The sequence below is a fragment of the Symphodus melops genome (genome assembly GCF_947650265.1).
Source record: "Symphodus melops genome assembly, chromosome: 4".
NCBI lineage: Eukaryota > Metazoa > Chordata > Actinopteri > Labriformes > Labridae > Symphodus > Symphodus melops.
In genome coordinates this window covers 20,279,005-20,298,236 of record NC_136694.1, presented here as the reverse complement: position 1 = coordinate 20,298,236, position 19,232 = coordinate 20,279,005, and the positions used below count along the sequence as shown (strand labels likewise).

General features: G+C 39.4%; 3 protein-coding genes across 5 annotated transcripts in view; 1 reads left to right on the top strand and 2 right to left on the bottom strand.

Moving 5' to 3' along the window:
• The first annotated feature begins 395 nt into the window (after window positions 1-395).
• edem1 (ER degradation enhancer, mannosidase alpha-like 1) lies at window positions 396-7,348 on the top strand. The gene is made up of 12 exons (XM_079341752.1): window positions 396-1,051; window positions 1,814-1,886; window positions 2,454-2,557; window positions 2,755-2,926; window positions 3,082-3,265; window positions 3,380-3,554; window positions 4,525-4,645; window positions 4,752-4,922; window positions 5,005-5,078; window positions 5,166-5,262; window positions 5,709-5,894; window positions 6,000-7,348. Exons 1-12 carry the CDS (start codon window positions 582-584, stop codon window positions 6,087-6,089), a joined length of 1,917 nt encoding a protein of 638 aa, XP_079197878.1. The 5' UTR covers window positions 396-581; the 3' UTR covers window positions 6,090-7,348.
• Window positions 7,349-8,215: 867 nt separating this feature from the next.
• Window positions 8,216-12,168, bottom strand: gnat1 (guanine nucleotide binding protein (G protein), alpha transducing activity polypeptide 1). Of its 2 annotated transcripts, none has more exons than XM_079341755.1 (9): window positions 11,964-12,168; window positions 10,593-10,635; window positions 10,374-10,515; window positions 10,135-10,292; window positions 9,929-10,057; window positions 9,714-9,843; window positions 9,455-9,608; window positions 8,868-9,087; window positions 8,216-8,787 (listed from the first exon to the last, which is right to left on the bottom strand). In XM_079341755.1, exons 1-8 carry the CDS (start codon window positions 12,067-12,069, stop codon window positions 8,897-8,899), a joined length of 1,053 nt encoding a protein of 350 aa, XP_079197881.1. In that variant the 5' UTR covers window positions 12,070-12,168; the 3' UTR covers window positions 8,216-8,787; window positions 8,868-8,896. The 2 variants fall into 2 exon arrangements, with proteins under 2 accessions (XP_079197881.1, XP_079197880.1); XM_079341754.1 differs by having other exon boundaries at window positions 8,873-9,087.
• Window positions 12,169-15,143: 2,975 nt separating this feature from the next.
• LOC306821950 (semaphorin-3F-like) overlaps window positions 15,144-19,232 on the bottom strand; it is a 47,651-nt gene continuing 43,562 nt past the window's right edge. For both annotated transcript variants that reach the window (XM_079340614.1, XM_079340615.1), the window contains exons 15-19: window positions 19,152-19,193; window positions 18,527-18,684; window positions 18,329-18,396; window positions 18,060-18,193; window positions 15,144-17,904 (exon numbers count right to left, since the gene is read on the bottom strand). In XM_079340614.1, coding sequence (XP_079196740.1) covers window positions 17,476-17,904; window positions 18,060-18,193; window positions 18,329-18,396; window positions 18,527-18,684; window positions 19,152-19,193 — 831 coding nt within the window. In that variant the 3' untranslated portion in view covers window positions 15,144-17,475. The remainder of the gene's footprint in view (window positions 17,905-18,059; window positions 18,194-18,328; window positions 18,397-18,526; window positions 18,685-19,151; window positions 19,194-19,232) is intronic.

Sequence of the window (19,232 nt, the reverse complement as noted above, 5' to 3'; positions counted from 1 at the left end):
ACTATGACCTGGCCAACATAGAGCCTCCAACTCCCTCCACATTAAAACAATCATCTAATTATACATTTTATTACTTATTGAGTACTTTTCAAAGCCAGTAAGTAAAACAGGTCAAAGCAATCCAACAAATCAGCTATAAAGCGATCACTAAAGCTATATAAACAAATTAGTTTTTGCTTAACATTTAACATTTCCGCAGACCTGAACGTCTCTTCTTCTAATGAATTTCCGGCAAAATGTGCGCTACCCTGAACGTCTCACTCCTGTGTCTGATTGTTAAGGTTTCATTTCGACACGTCGAAGCTGCTGTGGAACGTGGAACACGACCTAAAGATTGACCGCTCTTCGGCCAATCAAAGGGCGAGCTCGCGGCAAATTTACTGATGACGACAGAAGGGAACAACTAATCAGATATCAGCATGTCTGCGGAGGCTGGTCTGTTGACAGGAAGCGTGTAAGGCGGACTCACTACAACCAGCTGAGCTTGAAGTGTAGCTGGACCAACAGGATTTCTTCATTTGTTCACTCACCGGAGACGTGTGAACTTAAACTATGCGTTTTAAGATCGACTCGGATCAAAGATGCAATGGAGGTCATTAGTTGTCGGTCTGGTCGTATTGAGACTCTCAGTCAGTTGTGTACTATGGCTAGCTTTCGGACTCGGTCCTAGCGGTAGCTGGGGGTTCAACTTCCCTCTCGGTTTTGGTTTGCACAAATTAGATTTATTATTTAGAGATGAAAAAGGTGCAGACACAGGGGGAAGCTCCTGGTCTCAACGAATACAAGGCCCCAAATATGAAGAGCCTGCAAGCACCTGTGCAAAGGTGGGAGAGGAGTCACCCAAGAGGTCCTACATGAGCTTCTTCGATGGGAGTAAGGACGAGTATGTCCGGAGATACAGCTCCTTCCCTGACACGCTGAGGGAGAAAATGAAGGACATGGCTAAAGAAATGTTTTATTTTGGATATGACAATTACATGAAGTATGCCTTCCCAGAGGACGAGCTGAATCCCATTGACTGTGAAGGGAGGGGACCAGACGTGCTGAACCCGTGAGTCCTGAGCTGACACTCATTTTCATACTAACTGTACTGATTGTAGCATTTGCATATCAGTTTGTCATCTTTCTAAAGAAAAAACACAAAACACTGTAGGTCTAGTTTCTTTAAAGGCTGCAGTCTGCTACTTTTAAATAATTAAACAACGTGTACGTTTAAGTTGAGTTGGGTTTGAGGGGGTTTCAGTCAGGAACGGTTTGATTCCTTAACGATGATTCCATCTTTTGTCATTTTTTTTTGCAGTGATCGATAAATGTTGAGAGAGGAAAAACTTTACAGCTGCAACTAACATCTGCATGACAATTTATTACTCAATGTGCTTCTTTTTTTGGACTTTTTAATGCAAGAAAATAAAGCAAATTCAAATCACATTCTTTTGCCAAGACAAAGACAACACTTTGATGGTTGATACAGCGACGAGTCCTAAATTCCAATTTTTCAATATAAGGAATTTTATTTTTCCCCTTTTGTGTACCACTTCAATAACTGAATACTCAAAAGTTTACTCCAGACAACTGCAGATTAATTCAAGGTTAATCAACTACTTGATTAAGAAGATGATCACACTTAACTAAAGACAAAAGGCAGGACTTCATGTGTCGTTGACTGATTGTTTAAGAAGTGTTTGCATACCAAAAATCAGACCGCATCTTTTACTTCCAGTTAAAAAATGAAGTGTGTCTTTTCAGCGTGCTGTAGAGGATTCCGTGTTCCTTATTTTGAACAAAAGAGTCTCTGTCACTGCTTTAATTTCAGATCAAACATCAACATAAATGATGTCTTGGGGAACTACTCCCTTACCCTGATCGACACCTTAGACACCCTACTGGTAAGTTAGAGTCAGTTGATGTGTCTGTTAATGTCCCGCTGTCCTGTCTCTTATTTTAAGAGACAGCGTCATAACGAAAACAGATTTTCTTGTGTGCAGCTTTGATTACAGTCTTTCACACCTACTGTTCAGTTAGGGTGTGCTTTGGATTAAGGATGGTGTGAAAGCAGCTTAAACCACTTTCTGAACATGTTCATCATCTTAACATCTGTTATGCAAAATACAGTCCCACATTCAGGGGCCTTGTGGTTCTCACACTTCCTGTGTTGTTTGGTGCATGTTGTCTGTAACTGTAACACCTGACATGGATGGAGCAGAGTTTCTAAACCACCTGTTGCTATGGAGAACTCTAACTGTGTCAGTCTGACACTGAAAAATAAAGCAAAGCATCAAAAAGGATATCTTGTACAAAAATAAGCCAGCTTTTTTTATTTATTGCATTACAATGGTTACTATCCTTAATGATAAGAAAACACATTTAATAAAATGCATGAGGGCCAGTCAGGACCATATAAGCTTGTTTATACAACATACAGAGGTTACGTAACGATGGGTTTTTCTCTGCAGGTGCTCGGCAATGTGACAGAGTTCCAGAAAGCCGTCAAGCTGGTTATAGATACTGTGTCCTTCGACAAGGACTCAACTGTGCAAGTTTTTGAGGCAAACATCAGGTACAAATGTTGCTGGTCTTTGTACAAATACACACACACACACACACACACACACACACACACACACACACAAGAAGAAACTACTCTAAAAGTTTAAGATGGCCCAAATCCTGAAACAGTGTGTATCACTATGGGGAAGATACTGCCCTTTTTTTTAGTGAGAAACTCTATTGGGATAGTTCTCTTTTTCTTTGAAGGATCCTGGGAAGCCTTATTTCCTCTCACATCCTGCTGACAGACCCGAAACATCCATTTGGCAACGTGGGCTTTGAAGGTTACGATAACGAGCTGCTTCATTTGGCTCATGACTTGGCTGTCCGCTTACTGCCGGCCTTTGAGAACACCAGCACTGGCATTCCTTACCCCAGGGTGAGTGTTTGTACGGGTACATTTTTATTAAATACATGATCATAGAGATAAAAGGTTAGTGATCATATGATTGAATTTGCATTACTTTTTGTAATATATAAAATGCAAATATGTATATGACTTATAATTTTCTCTCTCTTGTATTTCAAACCCAGGTCAACCTTAAGACAGGAGTTCCCCCTGATAGCATCAATGAGACCTGTACTGCTGGAGCTGGCTCCCTGCTGGTGGAGTTTGGGATTCTCAGCCGTCTGATTGGTGATTCCACGTTTGAATGGGTTGCCAGGCGAGCTGTTAGAGCTCTGTGGAACCTGAGGAACAATGAAACTGGTCTGTTAGGTAAGCACAGATGTGTAGTTTCATAAAAAGTCCTTTTTGTTTCCTTTAACTTCAACCTTGACCTGTTAAAACATTCAAAGCAACTTGCTGTGATTTCTCCCTGTGATTCTTCAGGGAATGTAGTTAATATCCAAACAGGCCAATGGGTGGGCAAGCAGAGTGGTCTGGGTGCTGGTATGGACTCCTTTTACGAGTATCTGCTCAAATCATATATCCTTTTTGGAGAGATGGAGGACCACAGGATGTTCCAAGCTGCTTATGAGAGCATCCAGAACCACATGAGGAGAGGGTGAGTCCAACACTTCAACTGTGACACAAGGGATCGATGTACTATTGACTATTTTCCGTGTTGAATACATGCAAAAGTAAATAAAGACTGGTTGATGAGAAAAAAAAGTGTGACCAACAACATCTGCTCATCACATACATCTCATTGTGACCTCTAAGACAGCGAGTAGAGAAGAGCCACTGATGAAGAGCCCTTGAGCAAGTGAGGCGACCCTCACTATTCAATACATCATCAGTCTTTATTTAGTAATTTAGCGCCAAAAATAATCACTTTTTTAAAAAGAGCAGATCCAGACAATACTCTTTTTTAAAAATGTTTTATAGTTTTTAAATTGACACATTATGAATCCACCATGAGCAAGCACTTAGCAACAACAACAACAACGAGAAAAAAAAGCTTCCTTTCAACATTCCAAATCAGGGGCGGCAGCAGCTCACTCTGTAGGGTCTTGGGTTGGGATCCGGAGGGTCGCCGGTTCAAGTCCCTGTGGCAGACCAAATATGGAGATTGGCCTGGGAGCCGGAGATGTGCCAGACCACTTCCTGAGTACTGCCAGGGTGCCCTTGAGCAAGGCACTGAAACCTCATTTCCCCCTCCCCTCCCAACCAGCTCTCTCCATTAGTGCGTGTCCATAGGATCCTGTTTGTGCATGTGTATATTTCAGCCTGTGTGTAGCATGAGTGTAAATGCATAATTTCCCTCTATGGGATCAATAAAGTAAATCTTAATCTGTTGTGGCCCGAGTGACAAAGACAGTTTATTAAACAGAGACAGAAAGAGAGATGCAGACAGCAAAAGAAATAACAACAAATAATAATGTAGGACTTTAGCTGGTCAGTGGCAAAAAAAGAAATACTGGATGATAATGTAAAAAACATTACAAGCTCGACGTTCCACTCTGCTGTGAATCCAAAGTATGAGTAGTGGTCTGTTGTCTCAACACCTGTTCTGTGATCTTTGTTTTTTCCAGAAGAGAGTCTTGTAATGAAGGAGAGGGAGACCCGCCTCTCTACGTGAATGTGAACATGTCCAGTGGTGAAATCATGAACACCTGGATTGACTCCCTTCAGGCCTTCTTTCCTGGATTGCAGGTTCAGATATGCACCAACAGATCTGACAAGCCTTGTGCACGAGTGTGAAACATTTGTTGTTTTGGTGTATGTATCTAAAGGAAGGTGTCATCCTTCTGTGTCCAAGGTGCTGAACGGTGATGTAGATAATGCCATATGTCTGCATGCCTTCTACTATGCCATCTGGAAGCGCTTTGGCGCTCTGCCCGAGAGATATAACTGGCAACTGCAAGCTCCTGATGTGCTCTTCTACCCTTTAAGACCAGAGCTGGTCGAGTCAACCTACCTGCTGTACCAGGTAACGCTTCTGTTATGACACAGTGCTGCTTTACATTATATTTACCTTTTAACCTGAGAGTCATTTCTGTCTCTCCTCACAGGCGACCAAAAATCCTTTCTATTTGCACGTTGGAATGGATATTCTTCAGAGCCTCGAGAAAAATGCCAAAGTCAGGTGTGGCACATGTAACAAAGATGTGTATTTATAATCATTTCATGTGAGTTTGACATGTCCAATTTGACTGAGCCGTGTTATTCGCAGATGTGGGTATGCCACTATCCACCATGTGGTGGACAAATCCAAAGAGGATCGCATGGAGAGCTTCTTCCTCAGCGAGACGTGCAAATACCTTTACTTGGTAAGTTGCAGCCAGAGCATGCCATGACAGAGCTGATCGATTACTTTCATGAAAACCTTCGATTTCACACGATTACTTTAAAGGAAGAATATGCGACATTTTACACATAAATACAGCAGAAATCAAGTCTATCCTAATGTCTCTGTGGGTCCTCATTGTCTACAGTGAGGGAGAAGCGTGAGTCCCGCCTGCTGTACTGTTGTAGGGCCTTGTTTTTATAGGAAAGTGGAGTCTTTAGAATTGACTTAGTAATAGTCAGATACTGAAAAAAGCCGTACTGCAAGTGTTATTATATTGTTTATATTGTGACCACATTTATTGGGTTTCAATCAGGTTTATAATCAAATTTAAATACCTCCTTTTTTTTATTTTGTTTGTGTCATCCAGCCATTCTCAGAAGGAGATTCTGTCTTTACTGTTATTAACTAAATGTTGTCGCCTTGCAGCTGTTTGATGAGGACAACCCACTTCATCGGTCAGATAACAAGTACATCTTCACCACAGAGGGCCACGTGGTACCTATAGAGAGGCGCTTCAGGGAGAAACAGGGGAATGACGGCTTTCCTTGTGAAGAGGGGTTGCTGTCAGAAAGAGAGCCAAATGACCGACCGACACCCAGCAACATCACCAACGTATGGCCCAACACATCTCGAAGTGATCCATGTCATATTGTGTGAGAGCCTTCAAAAATTATATTTATATATATATATGTAAATTTTTTAAATCTCCTTCTGCAGTGCGACAGAATCCCAGAGGAGCGACGCTACACACTGCCACTAAAGAGTGTCTACATGAGGCAGATCGACCACATGGTGGGGCTCTTCTGAGGAGGACAAAAGACGCGCGAGTAGTCGGGCACGATCAGGCCTTCAGCACACCCCACACACGCCCTTCTCAAGTGCAGATGTCATAAAGCACCTACTCTCCGTCAAAGTCCTCATTCTACCTGTTCTGCTGCTCAGGATGCTGACACTAAAATGAACCTGAGCATGCAGCTTGATCACATGCTGCATTCATTAAAAGTGTGAGTAATTTTGCTCTGAGCAAAAGTACAACAATCTTTCTTCTGGAAAATGACGAGCAATGCGTCACTTCTCAATGTCTGGTGAAGAATTGAGGTTTAAAATGTTTTAGAATAACTTTACAGAGCATGAAAGAAAAAAACCCTGTGTTGGTTCAGACGAGTGTGTACATTGTCTGATTGTCTACATGTGAGAGTATACAGTATGTGTTTGACTCTACAGTTGAGCTGTGAATCACTATGTTCAGTTTACAGGAACAGTGCCATCTAGTGAGATATTTAAAGTATAAAGCCTTTACCAACACTCACTTCTCTAAACATGATGATTAGTGCCTCTGCAGTGGATTCACTTGACTCTATCAGTACTTCAACATAAGGGCTGCTCATAAACACAATAACAGGGAGGCTCAGGAGGACTCTGGCTATTTTAAAGTGCCTTCAGTTTTTTTTCCTTCTGTTTTTGATGATACAAAGTGTGTGCTAGTTATGGATAACAAAGGATTTTTTTGAGGTCATGGTTGACCTCAAAAATGGTGTCATTCCATGTCTGTGTTCTGTTTTACACTGATTATGACTTAATGTTAAGTTTTTTTTAGACCTGATGAAACAAGCCATAAATTGTATTTTTATGTTTTTGAATGAAAACAAATTTCTTACACAGACTCTGCTCCATGGTTTAGTCTCGTTAAGAGCTGGTAGATGTTCTTATTTTCTGTTGCTCTTTCTCATAATTGCACATATTAATATCAAACAATTGACATGTGATGAGAACTCAGGGTTCAGAGAGACTAAATCAGTGAATGCTTTCATATGAAATAAAACTTTTCTTAAAATGCTGTTGCCTTCAATGTATTAGGGCTGTCTTAAAATGAGTTTTTTTCTGAGATCAAAAAGTGACTGCATTGACGGATAAATACTATGGATATTTATCAGTGTGATGTCTCCTAAACTGTGATGTTTGATTCCTTTACAGCTCTTGTTGAGTTGTATTTTCAGGAGTTGTTCATGTCTTATTAAACATGCTGAGTGAGCAAAGTCAGGCTGCTTGACTCACTGACATCACAACATTGGCGTCTTCTTTGACTTTGGGAGACAGCTTTTCGTTTTCTCAAAGAGTGTCTCAAATGATCTGTAAAAAAAGGTTCCACATTTTGGGGAACTGACTTGTTGACTGGAAAATTGAGATTTAGAGGTGATGGTAGTGCATTGTTTTCAAGTGTCATTTTTCATCTTGTGATTATCGCTTAGATACATTTAGAAAGCCTGCAGAGCAGTCTTACACTCATAAAGGTCAGAACCTTGTTTATTATCAATGAGAAAGTAACAAAATAAGTTTGATGCCATAAACAAAATCTGACTAATATTCCCCTGCAGTGCATACCACCATTAATGGTTAGCTTAGCTTAGAACTCAGGCAGGGTACGCATACATAGCAATCATGAGTAATTATGTAATACAGCATTTGTCAGATAAGAAGGTACCGCTGGGTGCTTTTTGAAATCTGGACAGAGTAAGCTAATTGTTTATCCTTGTTATAGTATTTTCATTTTCTTGTCTAACTCTTAGCAAGAAGTGAGAGTATTTCATCAAACAATGTCTTTAATCTATCTGAAAACCTTTCTGGTATTTATGGTACAACCCCAGACTTGATTAAAATGTATATAAAAAATCCTTTAATTTTTAATAGAAGTGGTTAAATTGTAATATCAGTGTCTGAATATTAGTGGTGTATTCATGCATTTTGTCTGTTTGTTTTTGTCCCTTTTTATGTGGTTGTCTTTGTGTGTTGTATCCTACCCTTTCAAGATGTCCCATAACTTTTTTCAAACAAATGTCTGTCCGTCCGTCTGTTTGTCCGTGTGGCATTATTAACACATTAGGGAACAAGACATTGCTGTGTCACTTTTTTATTTTTGAAAAACGGAGGTCTACTCAGTTTTCTACAGAAGCTTTATTTAGCTCAGTTGAGGTTTACAATTATTGTCTTTCATACAATAAAGTTTGCCAATGAAAAAATCTGTAGTTCACTAAACTTTAAGACAATTATTTGCATTGTAGAACATCTACCACCCAGCATTAGATCCACATGGTGTCACCTCATTCATAATGTGTCCATTAGAAAACATTTATTATATACAGTGCGCCGGCTCTATTTCAGAAAGCTAAATTCTCTAACACTCCTTGAAAATGCCAACTTTAGCCTACTTTTTGTGGATAAAAGCCATTTCTATAGGCAACTTAAAAAAGACCTCTTACACAGGTTGAAGTGATTGTACAGGAGGGCGATTTTGTTCTCTGTTCACTCATTGGTTACTGAAACAAATACTTGCATTAGCCATTTATTTATGTAAGATGAAATCAATTTATACTGAAATATGTCTTATCTACAAGATTGCACAGCCCTCCATAGTTGATAAGACTTTAATGAAAAATTGGCCTGACGGGAGGTCAGCTAGTCTGGATTCCGTAATGATTTCTGTAACATGATGGCGCTTGATGAACCCCTGGAATAAAAAAAAGATTCTTGTAAGCTGATGCAAACTCTTTCAATCGTAATAATCAGTACAATGCTGCACATACTAACCTCACCTTCAGGTTGTCTCAACATGGCTCTTAAAAGAGACCACAATCTTTCAGGTTTTCTTTGATGATGATGTCAGTGACGGCGTCAAACACAAACTTGACGTTCTCTGTGTCTGTGGCACAGGTCATGTGAGAGTAGACTTCTTTGATGTCTCGGCGTAAGTTCAGGTCCAAGAATTGCATTTTGATGTAGTTACCAGCATCCTCGTAAGTGTTGGGGCCTTGATGGAGAAGATATTAGAGAACTTTTTCAGGCTTTAATTGTATGAGAATCAGACACATCTAGTGGTGGGGTAGAAATTACTACCAACTTCTCCCTGCCAGCCACGTTTGTTTGACAGAAGAATTAATGGCTTAAAAAGTTGCAAGTTTTTAGACTTGGTTTGCCTGTTCTGGGCGTCTGCACAGCCAACATGGTAGTGTATTATGGTTGTAAGGTAACTGTAAACTAATTCTACAAAATTGACAACACCAACTATTCTACTTTTTAGCTGATTCCACATTTCTAATATTTTTCCATCAGATCTGCTTAATTTGATGCATTGGTAATTTAAAAGTACTGAAGTTTGCATGTTGTGATGATCTCACCATCATACTCAGGGAAGCACATGTTTAGATGAGCTTTCTTGATCTTCTCAATAAACACGTCTTTCTTGTTAAGAAAGAGTACGATTGAGGTAGCGGCGAAGTAGCGGTGGTTGCAGATACTGTTGAACAAGTGCAGACTTTCGTGCATTCGGTTCTGAAAATAAATGAAGAGTGTTTTTACCTTGTTCAAAGAATGGACCAACTGTTGATCATATAAACAAGTTTATAATGTGATGTCTGAAATATTCTGTTATCGTACCACTTCGTCATCCTCAACGAGAACCATATCGTAGGCGCTCAAAGCAGCGATGAAGATGATACAGGTCACACCTTCAAAACAATGGATCCACTTCTTTCTTTCTGATCTCTGACCACCAACATCAAACATTCTGCATGGAAACACAAACAAGTTAATCTCTAGGGCAATCAGAAAACGTATGATAAGTTAGCTTACTGGAGGAATACTGCATTGACCTGAAGTGCAGATCTTTGAAGGAGAACTGGGTCTCGATAATACCCGTGGTCTTCACTCTTGATCGCAGCACGTCTTGCTCGGTGGGCACGTAGCCTGGCTGGACAAGCCTCTCCAAGTCATTCAGGTAGCTGAGAAATGTAAAAATGTCATTGTAAAACCATTCATGAGACTTGATTGTATAATTTCGTAAATCTTAGCATCTTACTATCCAGCAGAGTCATTGAGTTGGTACTCTGAGGCTCTGTCAAAGCACGCCTGTATGCCAGAGTCCTTCCACAGGCGCAAAATGATGTCTGACATCTCTTTAGGCATAGTACCCTCCTCAATGGTGTCTGCAAGGTGCATCAGTTTCCTGGCATCATCCTGAAGCACAAAAGCAAGTTATGTATCTTGCAGAAAGGTGAAATCAATATGAGTCATGAAATCTCTTTCAGCTGTTGTTACCTGCTGATCTGAGTGTCCATAGTTTATGTTTAATGTGTTCATGGCCTTCACGATGGCCATGATGGACTGCAGGGTGTTGCTGTAGATGATGGTGACAAACTCCAAGCATTCTTCAAGTGAGTAACCATCTTTGTGGATAATTCTGATGAGAAAATACAACGTGAGTATTTGTGATACAGTCAGTAGAACATTAAAAAGATGGAATGTCCAATATCTTACTTCATCTGTTTGACAATTGTGCTTTTGCCCGATTCCCCAGCACCTATTAAAAAGAAAGAAATACCGGATGCACTTATTATCATTCAAAATTACAACTTCATTTTTTCTCCACATTTTGAACACATTTTAAAATATAACTTAATCTTATCCCTGGTTTTCATGCTATTATTCATAATTTGGGTTTCATAAGTTTCGGCAGATGGCTGTTCACCGATAGGTCTGGTTCTGCTTCAGATTTCTGCCTTTTAAAGGGTTTTCTTTAGCCCTGTTTCCATGGGCTTGTACATCATGCAACGTGAATCAATACTGGGTCTGTCTTACTAATTTAAAAAAGAGCAATAGTCTATACTTGATCTATATGTGCCATGAGAATTCTTGAATTCCCTTTAAATAAAGTATCTATCTATCTATCTATCTATCTATCTATCTATCTATCTATCTATCTATCTATCTATCTATCTATCTATCTATCTATCTATCTATCTATCTATCTATCTATCTATCTATCTATCTATCTATCTATCTATCTATCTATCTATCTATCTATCTATCTATCTATCATGAGAAAACTTTAATTTTGATTTGCTGCTATTAGTATAAAAACAGATAAATCAATTGATTCATATGGTACTGTACAGAAGGATATACATTGAAGATAACCTTTACAGACAGAAGATCTCATCACATCTTAAGACTTATTACTTTAGGCTCTAATCTTGTTTAAAGCTGATGTCAGAGGAAATATTTCTCTGACCTATATTTTCACAAGGAGATGATGAAACTGAGTCTGAAGAAATATCTGTAAGAACCTGACACATTGTGAGCAGAATATTCCCATCCGTCATGCTCTGAAATCCAAAATTACTACACAAGTTAAAATTATGGAACATGTTGGCCCACAGTGTTTTTTTAAGCTAACCAAAATTCCAAATCAAACAGAAGATTAAACAATGCCAGTGACGTGTCCAGGTTACTTAATTTGAAATGTTTGGTTTGGGTGGTAGAGTATCTGTGTCCTATACAGTTAATCCCTTTGTGTTAGAGTGCCGATTGTTTCAGGATTAACAAGAGATTGGTTTACATGACTATCAAAGTGTTTCAGCAGTTTAATGACACAGCTCATAAATCCTTTACCTGACTCAAACATGTAGTATTATTACAGTTTACATGCATTATTAGTTATTTCAAGGTTATTGAAACAAAGAATGTCTGTTTGTGTTTATAATTTAGGATTGAGTTCATAAATATTTCAACTCAACCTCATAACTATTTGCTATATTTCAAAACTATACCATGGGGCTCCAATGGGCCATAGATATGCATAACAAAGGTGATATGTCCTGTAATTGCATCCAGATCTTCTGTCTTTACCTAGCAGCAGCAGCTTGACAGTTCTCGCATCCTTGTCAGCATCCTCCTTTAGCTTCTTCTCCAGCTCTCTGGAGCGTTTCTCCTCAGCGCTTGCTCCAGCCCCCATCCCAACTTTTCCAGAAAAATACTGTCAGGAAAGATGGATGTAGGTCCAGTCAAGTGTGCTGCTGCTGCGTCTGTCCGCAGTGAACTCTGGAGAATGTTTGAGTATTTTCCTGTCTGAGGAGAGGATTTCGGGGATCCCAGTCCCACCTGACCAAAGACGGCCAATGGAACACAAGGACAGGAGTATTTGAGGGCAGGGGGGAAAGATGTGAGGAGTAGCAGACCTACATCAGGGAAGGTGTTCTCTCACCTTTAGAGGGACTTTGCTGCGGTCAGCGGAAGATGAGCACCGGCTCAAGTGCTTATCGCTCTATACTGTTCTAGGGTTTCTTTAAAAGAGAAGCACAACAAGTGGAATAAATTGTAGCCTAGAGTTTGTGCCAAGATAACACATTCATCCACACTAGATTCCTCTCATATCAGAATCAAATAAAAAATCTAACCTGATGTGGGACTAAATTGAGGCTTGGGTGTACGGCATTTGCAAAGGGAATGATTAAAATGATTAAAGAAATTCCCAAACAATGGCATCAAATTGGGTATAGTGAAATAAAAAAAAAGAGTATCTTTAATGTTAAAGTCATAAAGAAATGAAGAAAGACACTCTGATGTGTTTAATACAACTGTGTAGACTACAGGGTGAGCTGTGAAGTGCTTAAAGAGCTTTGTGGTTTCACCTGACAGATCTCATTGACCTCAATCTGAGGCTGGTTAGGGATTATAATGTACTCACATTTAACAAGGTTTGCATGTTAACCTGTGTGTGCAAGAGTGTGTGTGTGTGTGTGTGTGTGTGTGTGTGTGTGTGTGTGTGTGTGTGTGTGTGTGTGTGTGTGTGCGTGTGTGTGTGTGTGTGTGTGTAGGTGTGTGTGTGTGTGTGTAGGTGTGTGTGTGTGTGTGCGTGTGTGTGTGTGTGTGTGCGTGTGTGTGTGTGTGTGTGTGTAGGTGTGTGTGTGTGTGTGCGTGTGTATTGCACAGCTTTTGTCTACCTTCACAATTACAGAAGTCCTTTTTTTAATCTCATTTATAAAGTACTCATTAGTGAAGTCGCTGTCGTAGTATAACATCAATAAAGACATTTAAACAAATGCTGTACGAAAAAGAAATCTGAGGTTCTCTTTCTGCAGGAGTTATATTTAATGTAACCCCACTATACTTGAAAGGTAAATATTGTTCCTCTTAACTCCATTGAATGTGCAAAAGCTATAGTTACTTAAAACAGCTCACACACTTGTAAAATATGAAACAAATGTTAAGTTTAAGCAACTAATTGTGTGTAAAATTATAAAAGAAAACACATTCAAAAATGAATTATCACTTGAATCAAAGTGTAATCAAACTTTCACATGAACAATGACTTATTTTTTGACCAATCAAAGGACATTTTTTTCAACCACCTGCTCTAAATGGTGCTTAATTACAGTGTGTTCAAATGTATTGATCTTTGTGTGAATGTGAGTGGATAGGGTTTTGGAGGTGTGTTGCTGGAGGAGAGCTGAGACTTCAGAATAGCGGAGGTGTTGCTTCAGAGAGGCTTTGCAGAAGAACAGGTACTTACTTTTATTTGGAAGCATTTCTCTTTTTCCATTTAACATTTTTTTTAATTATTATTTTGTCTTCTCTTTTTCACAGACTTAATAAAGAGAGGATGGACTTTTCTAATAACGGGGGTTGGTTGACAATTGCATCTGTGATAATTGATGGTGTGCAAGACTGTTATACACAATAAACAACAAATACAAAATTATTTTCTGAAATATAAAGTGTTTCATCAAACATTTTGATCCCACTAACATTGACGAGAGAGAGACAGAAACAGAGTCCTTCCTTTTTCCTGAAGTCAAACACATGACAATCTGGTCCCAGGACTTTGTTAAAAGGTCTGATGAAGCTTAGCTCGCAGTGACAATGCACCTACGACACATTTTCTTACCTAAATGTTTTGATCCATATTTCTGAAGAAAAATTGTTTGTTTTGTTTGCTCAGTCATAAAATCAATCAGTTTATGAAGAAGATCCTCTTCCCCATACTACAAGAAATTTAAGAAATTGTATTTATTGCATACTGTACATAGTTTAAAGCAGACTCTAAGCTATGTCTGTTTACTACTCAAAACCTTTTGAGCTGGAATCTTTGGTTCACCTTACAGTTTGTTTATTTGTTGTTGTTGTTTTAATTTGACAGTAGGAGCATTCGTGTTGACATTGGCCTTACAAATAACACTAACTTTATTTCAATCGTTTATAAGTTTGTATTGCCTATTTTGCAAATCACATTGAAACATATTTTAGGCAGTTGTGTGTAGTCTACAGAACAATGAAGTTGCATTCTTAGTTGCACTGATATTATACATCTTTCAAATGCTGAATTTAGTTATTTTATTATCTATAGTGTATCTATTGTAAACTGTGATAAGTTGAAGTAACATAAAAGTTCTTTACAGTCGCCGTGACTTCCGACCTCCCACACCCACGATGGAGGGCCGGCAGGTTCATCGAAGGTCACCCAAAATAAAACAGCGGGGTATTATCATTATTGCCACTCTCATCCCTCGACTGGTTAACATCTTTTATCCAGATCAAGACAAATGCATGATATATGTGTGGCGTCTCTGCTGCCAGCTGAGAACAGTTAGCATAGCCTGGATTTATACCCATGGTGAAATTAAGTGCGTAAACTGGCGAAAACTCATCCAGCTTTCAAAAATCCGCGGCAATGTCAAGTGGCCTACGTAGTTTAACTTTCTTTTTAGTCAGTTCGTTTTAGGCTGTTGCAGTGTAAATTCCCATCAAACACAATGGATCATCACACCATTGTTTCTTTATATTTTTAATGGTTTACTGATAAAGAATGCAACATAATTTGCATCTATGATAATATCATATTACTTTTATTTATTTTTAAAAGATCTGTGCCTCAAGTGGGGGGGGGGGGGGGGGGGGGGCACAAGCATTTATGTGGGCAGGCCCGGCCCCCTATGGCCCGCCGATAGCAATGGGTGTGCTTATTACTTATTACTATGGTTTATTTCAGTGTGGTATTGCACTCAGTTCACACGAACAGAACAGAAGCTGTTATTATAAAATATAGAGCTTTAATTTATTAGTCAGTAACATTGATGAGAAAGAAAAGATAGTACTTTTTACAAGTCATAACAACAACATCGACTGTGCATTATTTCTCACATTACTTTACCTTAATGAACCATAGTAAAGTCTACCAAACAGAGAAAATAAAAAAAAGATGCACGTGTTTGAAATAATATACAAATCTGCTGAGAACAAGACAGAGAAAGAGAGGGAGAGAGAAAGTTGAAATCATATTCTGACCTTTCAGTACTTAGTCCCACGATAATTTGTAGGATTAGCACCTCTTTCTTGCACTGATAGTTTATCCATATTCCCACAACATTAAAGACACTCACTTACATCCACAGCAACATAGTATTTTAAACAAATACTGTATACATACACTGTACATGCCATGCACAATGAAAAGCCACCCTCTGAAGATTTTGGTATACATGTTGTTTCTCTTCAGGTGTGGTGGTCTTCAGCTTGTTAGTGGTTGTATTTATAACATTTTTCTAACATTTTACAGTATGGAAGTTGCTCTGTACAAACAGTTATGAAGCATGTGGCACGTATGATAGCAGTATGGCACTGTACTTGACTGATAGAAAAGTAGCTGTGAGAGCTCCATTGTTATCCAGCACTTATCAAAGTAGTCTATTCCCAAGTGCTGCAAATATGTAGCTGCTATCCAACAGGAGTGAAGACTTATTGCATGATTAACGTTCACTTTACGTGAGGGAAACCAAAGTTTGGAATAAAACTGTCAGGAATGCAAACCTAGGATACATAAAAAGCTTAAACAAGGGGTGTGTCCAGACTTTGTTGGCAAGGGGGCTGAACTGTGGTTCTGAATTATGCAAGGGTGGTCTGAAGTAAGAGTAGGCTCATACAAAAATCTGAATATTATTTATTTATTTATTAACCATTTATCCCCTAACCATTTAAACCTACTTTTACTCCCAACAATATTGTGTTGCACAGTTGTGACATTCCTGTTAAGTTTTTTTAATTTTTTTTTACTTTAAAAAATATAATCCTGCATTGCTGAATTACTCCAAAAAGACTTCCAGTCCAGCCTTTGGAAGGACATTTAGCAAATCATAATTTAATATTGAAGGATCAACCTAGTTGGAAAATCTAACTTCAAGGGGTGGGGAATGCCACTTCAGGCCACCCCTAGACAAGCCCCTGCACTGAGCTTTCAAACTGCATGCCTTATGTAAATATAATGCAAATGCCACAGTTACATGTCAAGTCTCACTGTTTATCATGAGTACCATTTTGGCAACAGAAAGTGCTTGTCTCTTTTGTTTTTTCACGAACTGTCACAAACTCACATTTAGCTGCCTGCTGGAATTTCTTTTCTAAAAAAAGAAAAGAGAAGGCAATGTTATATTTTCAGCTTTTGTCTTGGTCAAAGACCCTTACCCTGACCCCCCCCCCCCCCTCCCCCCAAAACAAACAAACAAACAAAAAAACAGCTCATCACAAAGATCACGTGTTTTGGATACAACATTGAGATGTGATATTCACATAGAAACAAAACAAACAATTGGCAGCAACAGATTTTGGAAGAATAAGGGTGATGTACCATCCTTACTTTAATCCGGGCTCGACCACAACAGAGACGTGTTATCTGCCACACAGGTAACTTTCATGAAAATGAGTGTTTGATAGTGACACGTTGTCACAGTTTCAGTCTGTGTGCATTTCGTTCATCCACCAATATCCAGAGAAATGCAGAAATCTCTCTGTCAGCAGCTCGTATGATGCAGTTAATATACAAAACTGTCTGCTCTACAGTTAAGAGTTCTGGTATGTTAGTAAATAGAAGTTCGAGAGTTTAACAGGAGATTCCTCTTCCAACTTTGACAGATGATGCTGCCAAAAGTCATTTAATCCAACATGGCCTCCTCCAGCAGTTTCTGTCCTTGTCCATATGTGGATACTTCCAATGTCCTGGGTTGTGGTTGCTGTTTCTCAAAAACACCAAACAAAGATTTTGTCAACATAAAAACACATTTGAATCTACACTAGAACACTAACAATAACATTATAATAACAACAATATTTGCACAGATTTACCTATTCACATAAAAAAACCAAAAACATGTTTTCTAGATAGGTACAAAGAATTACTTTTTACAGCCTACAATAAATATCGTGTATTTTCATGTTTGATGCTGTTGCTTTTGGTTCTAGTCGTCCTTTATGATAATTTTATTTTTCTATCTGGAGTCTTTTCCCAAAATGGAGGGTTGCAGTGTTCAGGAGGAGGTGTGAAAAGGTAGACGGGAGGTTTCTGAATATGATAAGGTGTAAATACAGCTCCTCATGTCTGAGCTGGGGTCGTCTGCTCGTCATGATGCCGACGGTTGCGAGGTTTCTTCTGTTCTTTCAGCTCCTTCAGGCTTTTGGCTTTGTTGTCCCCAAGGCTGCCTTCGCTGAGCTGCCAGTAATCCTGGCAGTACTGGTTGATCAGACCCATCTCTGGCTGGCTCAGGATGGTCAGCAGGTCTTTGTACTGACCCACACTAGGTGTCCAGGCACTGGACTGCAGCGGTGGGAGTGCAGGGCTGCCTGTTTCCACCAGCACGTTGTTGACCGTGCGGCTGGAGAGGACCAAAAGCTGCAGTTTGACGAGAGTGTGTTTGAAATTTTTCTCTGTGGACGTGCACTGGTAGATCCCGCTGTCAGATGACTGCAGGGAGCGGATCAGAAGACCCTGTTCTGTTTTCAGCATGCGGCCCTCTGAGCGGATCTGGAAGGAAAGATGCAGGAAAATGTGAACACTCCATTCACAAATATGTCTTACGCCTGCTCTTATATATTATCACCAGACCCCTATGATGGGGCAACTATCAAGACAGCTTAAATGTCTAAGGAAAGCAATAATTCTAAATCTTTTGAGCTCACCTCTTTCCTCCTGTCGCTGTTTTCCTTCTGCAGGTGCCACTTTAGAGACACATGAGGAGATCTGGCCTGACACTCCAGGAACGTGGTGCTGCCCTCCACCCCATACTGAACGGACTCCACAGTATTCTTATTGGCTAAAAAAAAAAACAATATATAAATGATACTATGGTGAGAAGTGGGTAAATGGGAAGATAGGCAGTGGGACTACATTGTTATCTGAATTGACTTGCTGTTGTGTTGGATTTATACAAAGTGAACCTGATACTCACTGTTGGAGTTATAACCTCTGCACTGGCGGATCGGGTTGCCGTACTTCACATCCTGCCGACGGCTCCGTCTAGAGGGGTCAGATCAACAATCAAAAATAAAAAGCTTAACTTCACATATCTGAAGATATTCCATGTCGAATGTATAGTACAGGATCTGTAACTATGTATGCTTTTGTTGTCTAGTATAACACTCCTAACCTCTTCTGAGAGTTGGAGTATCGCGAGCAGGATTTGCCGTCCCAGGCGCAGTACGGGTCTCTGGCCAGACAGCAGTCAGCACAGGCCTCCCCATACACGTCACAGCGGTGCAGAGCCAGATGGGTCACCCCCAACACTGAGCCTACATAGAGTTGTTGCTATGAAAAAAGGACAGTGATACGGATCAGTAAGTAAAACATCCCAATGTTCTACAAATACCAAAATGATTTCCTGGACAGATGAAAAGAAGTAAAAATCAAGAAGTTCTAAGTTTCTCCTAAAGTGTTCTTCTAAACAATTTATTCAACTAATTCATTTAACTTCTCAGTTCAAAGCCAAAAGTTAAGAAATCAGTAATTTGTTGTTGTATTACAAACATTATACATCAAGGTTTTGCTTGGCAATAATTGCAGTGACTTATCATAAATATATCAATCATATATTTACTGTACATGTTGCATATGTTGAACAAAATAAAAATACACAGGATGACTGGAACTTCCCATTAATTACAGCAGGATTTTTAACTACTGCACAAACTCGTTTTCTCAAATGTCTAAATGCCCTGCTTTGATTTAATTATTCATAATGACTATTTGTTCGAGACACTTTAAAAGAAACATACTCGTTTGGAGGAAATCTTCATGGTGGTGATTGGTGTTGGAACCTGCAGCAATATACATAGGAAAAAACGTGTAAACTCTTG

Excerpts from the sequence above, each read along its gene's own strand:
- gnat1 (XM_079341755.1), bottom strand. The coding sequence starts at position 12,069 with ATGGGGGCTGGAGCAAGCGCTGAGGAGAAACGCTCCAGAGAGCTGGAG. Across the intron at positions 9,844-9,928 it reads TTCAAAGATCTGCACTTCAG|AATGTTTGATGTTGGTGGTC; the intron begins GTCAATGCAGTA and ends GTTTCCATGCAG. Across the intron at positions 9,609-9,713 it reads TCGTTGAGGATGACGAAGTG|AACCGAATGCACGAAAGTCT; the intron begins GTACGATAACAG and ends ATTTATTTTCAG.
- edem1 (XM_079341752.1), top strand. The coding sequence starts at position 582 with ATGCAATGGAGGTCATTAGTTGTCGGTCTGGTCGTATTGAGACTCTCA. Across the intron at positions 5,263-5,708 it reads CGTGCAAATACCTTTACTTG|CTGTTTGATGAGGACAACCC; the intron begins GTAAGTTGCAGC and ends GTCGCCTTGCAG. Across the intron at positions 5,895-5,999 it reads CACCCAGCAACATCACCAAC|TGCGACAGAATCCCAGAGGA; the intron begins GTATGGCCCAAC and ends CTCCTTCTGCAG.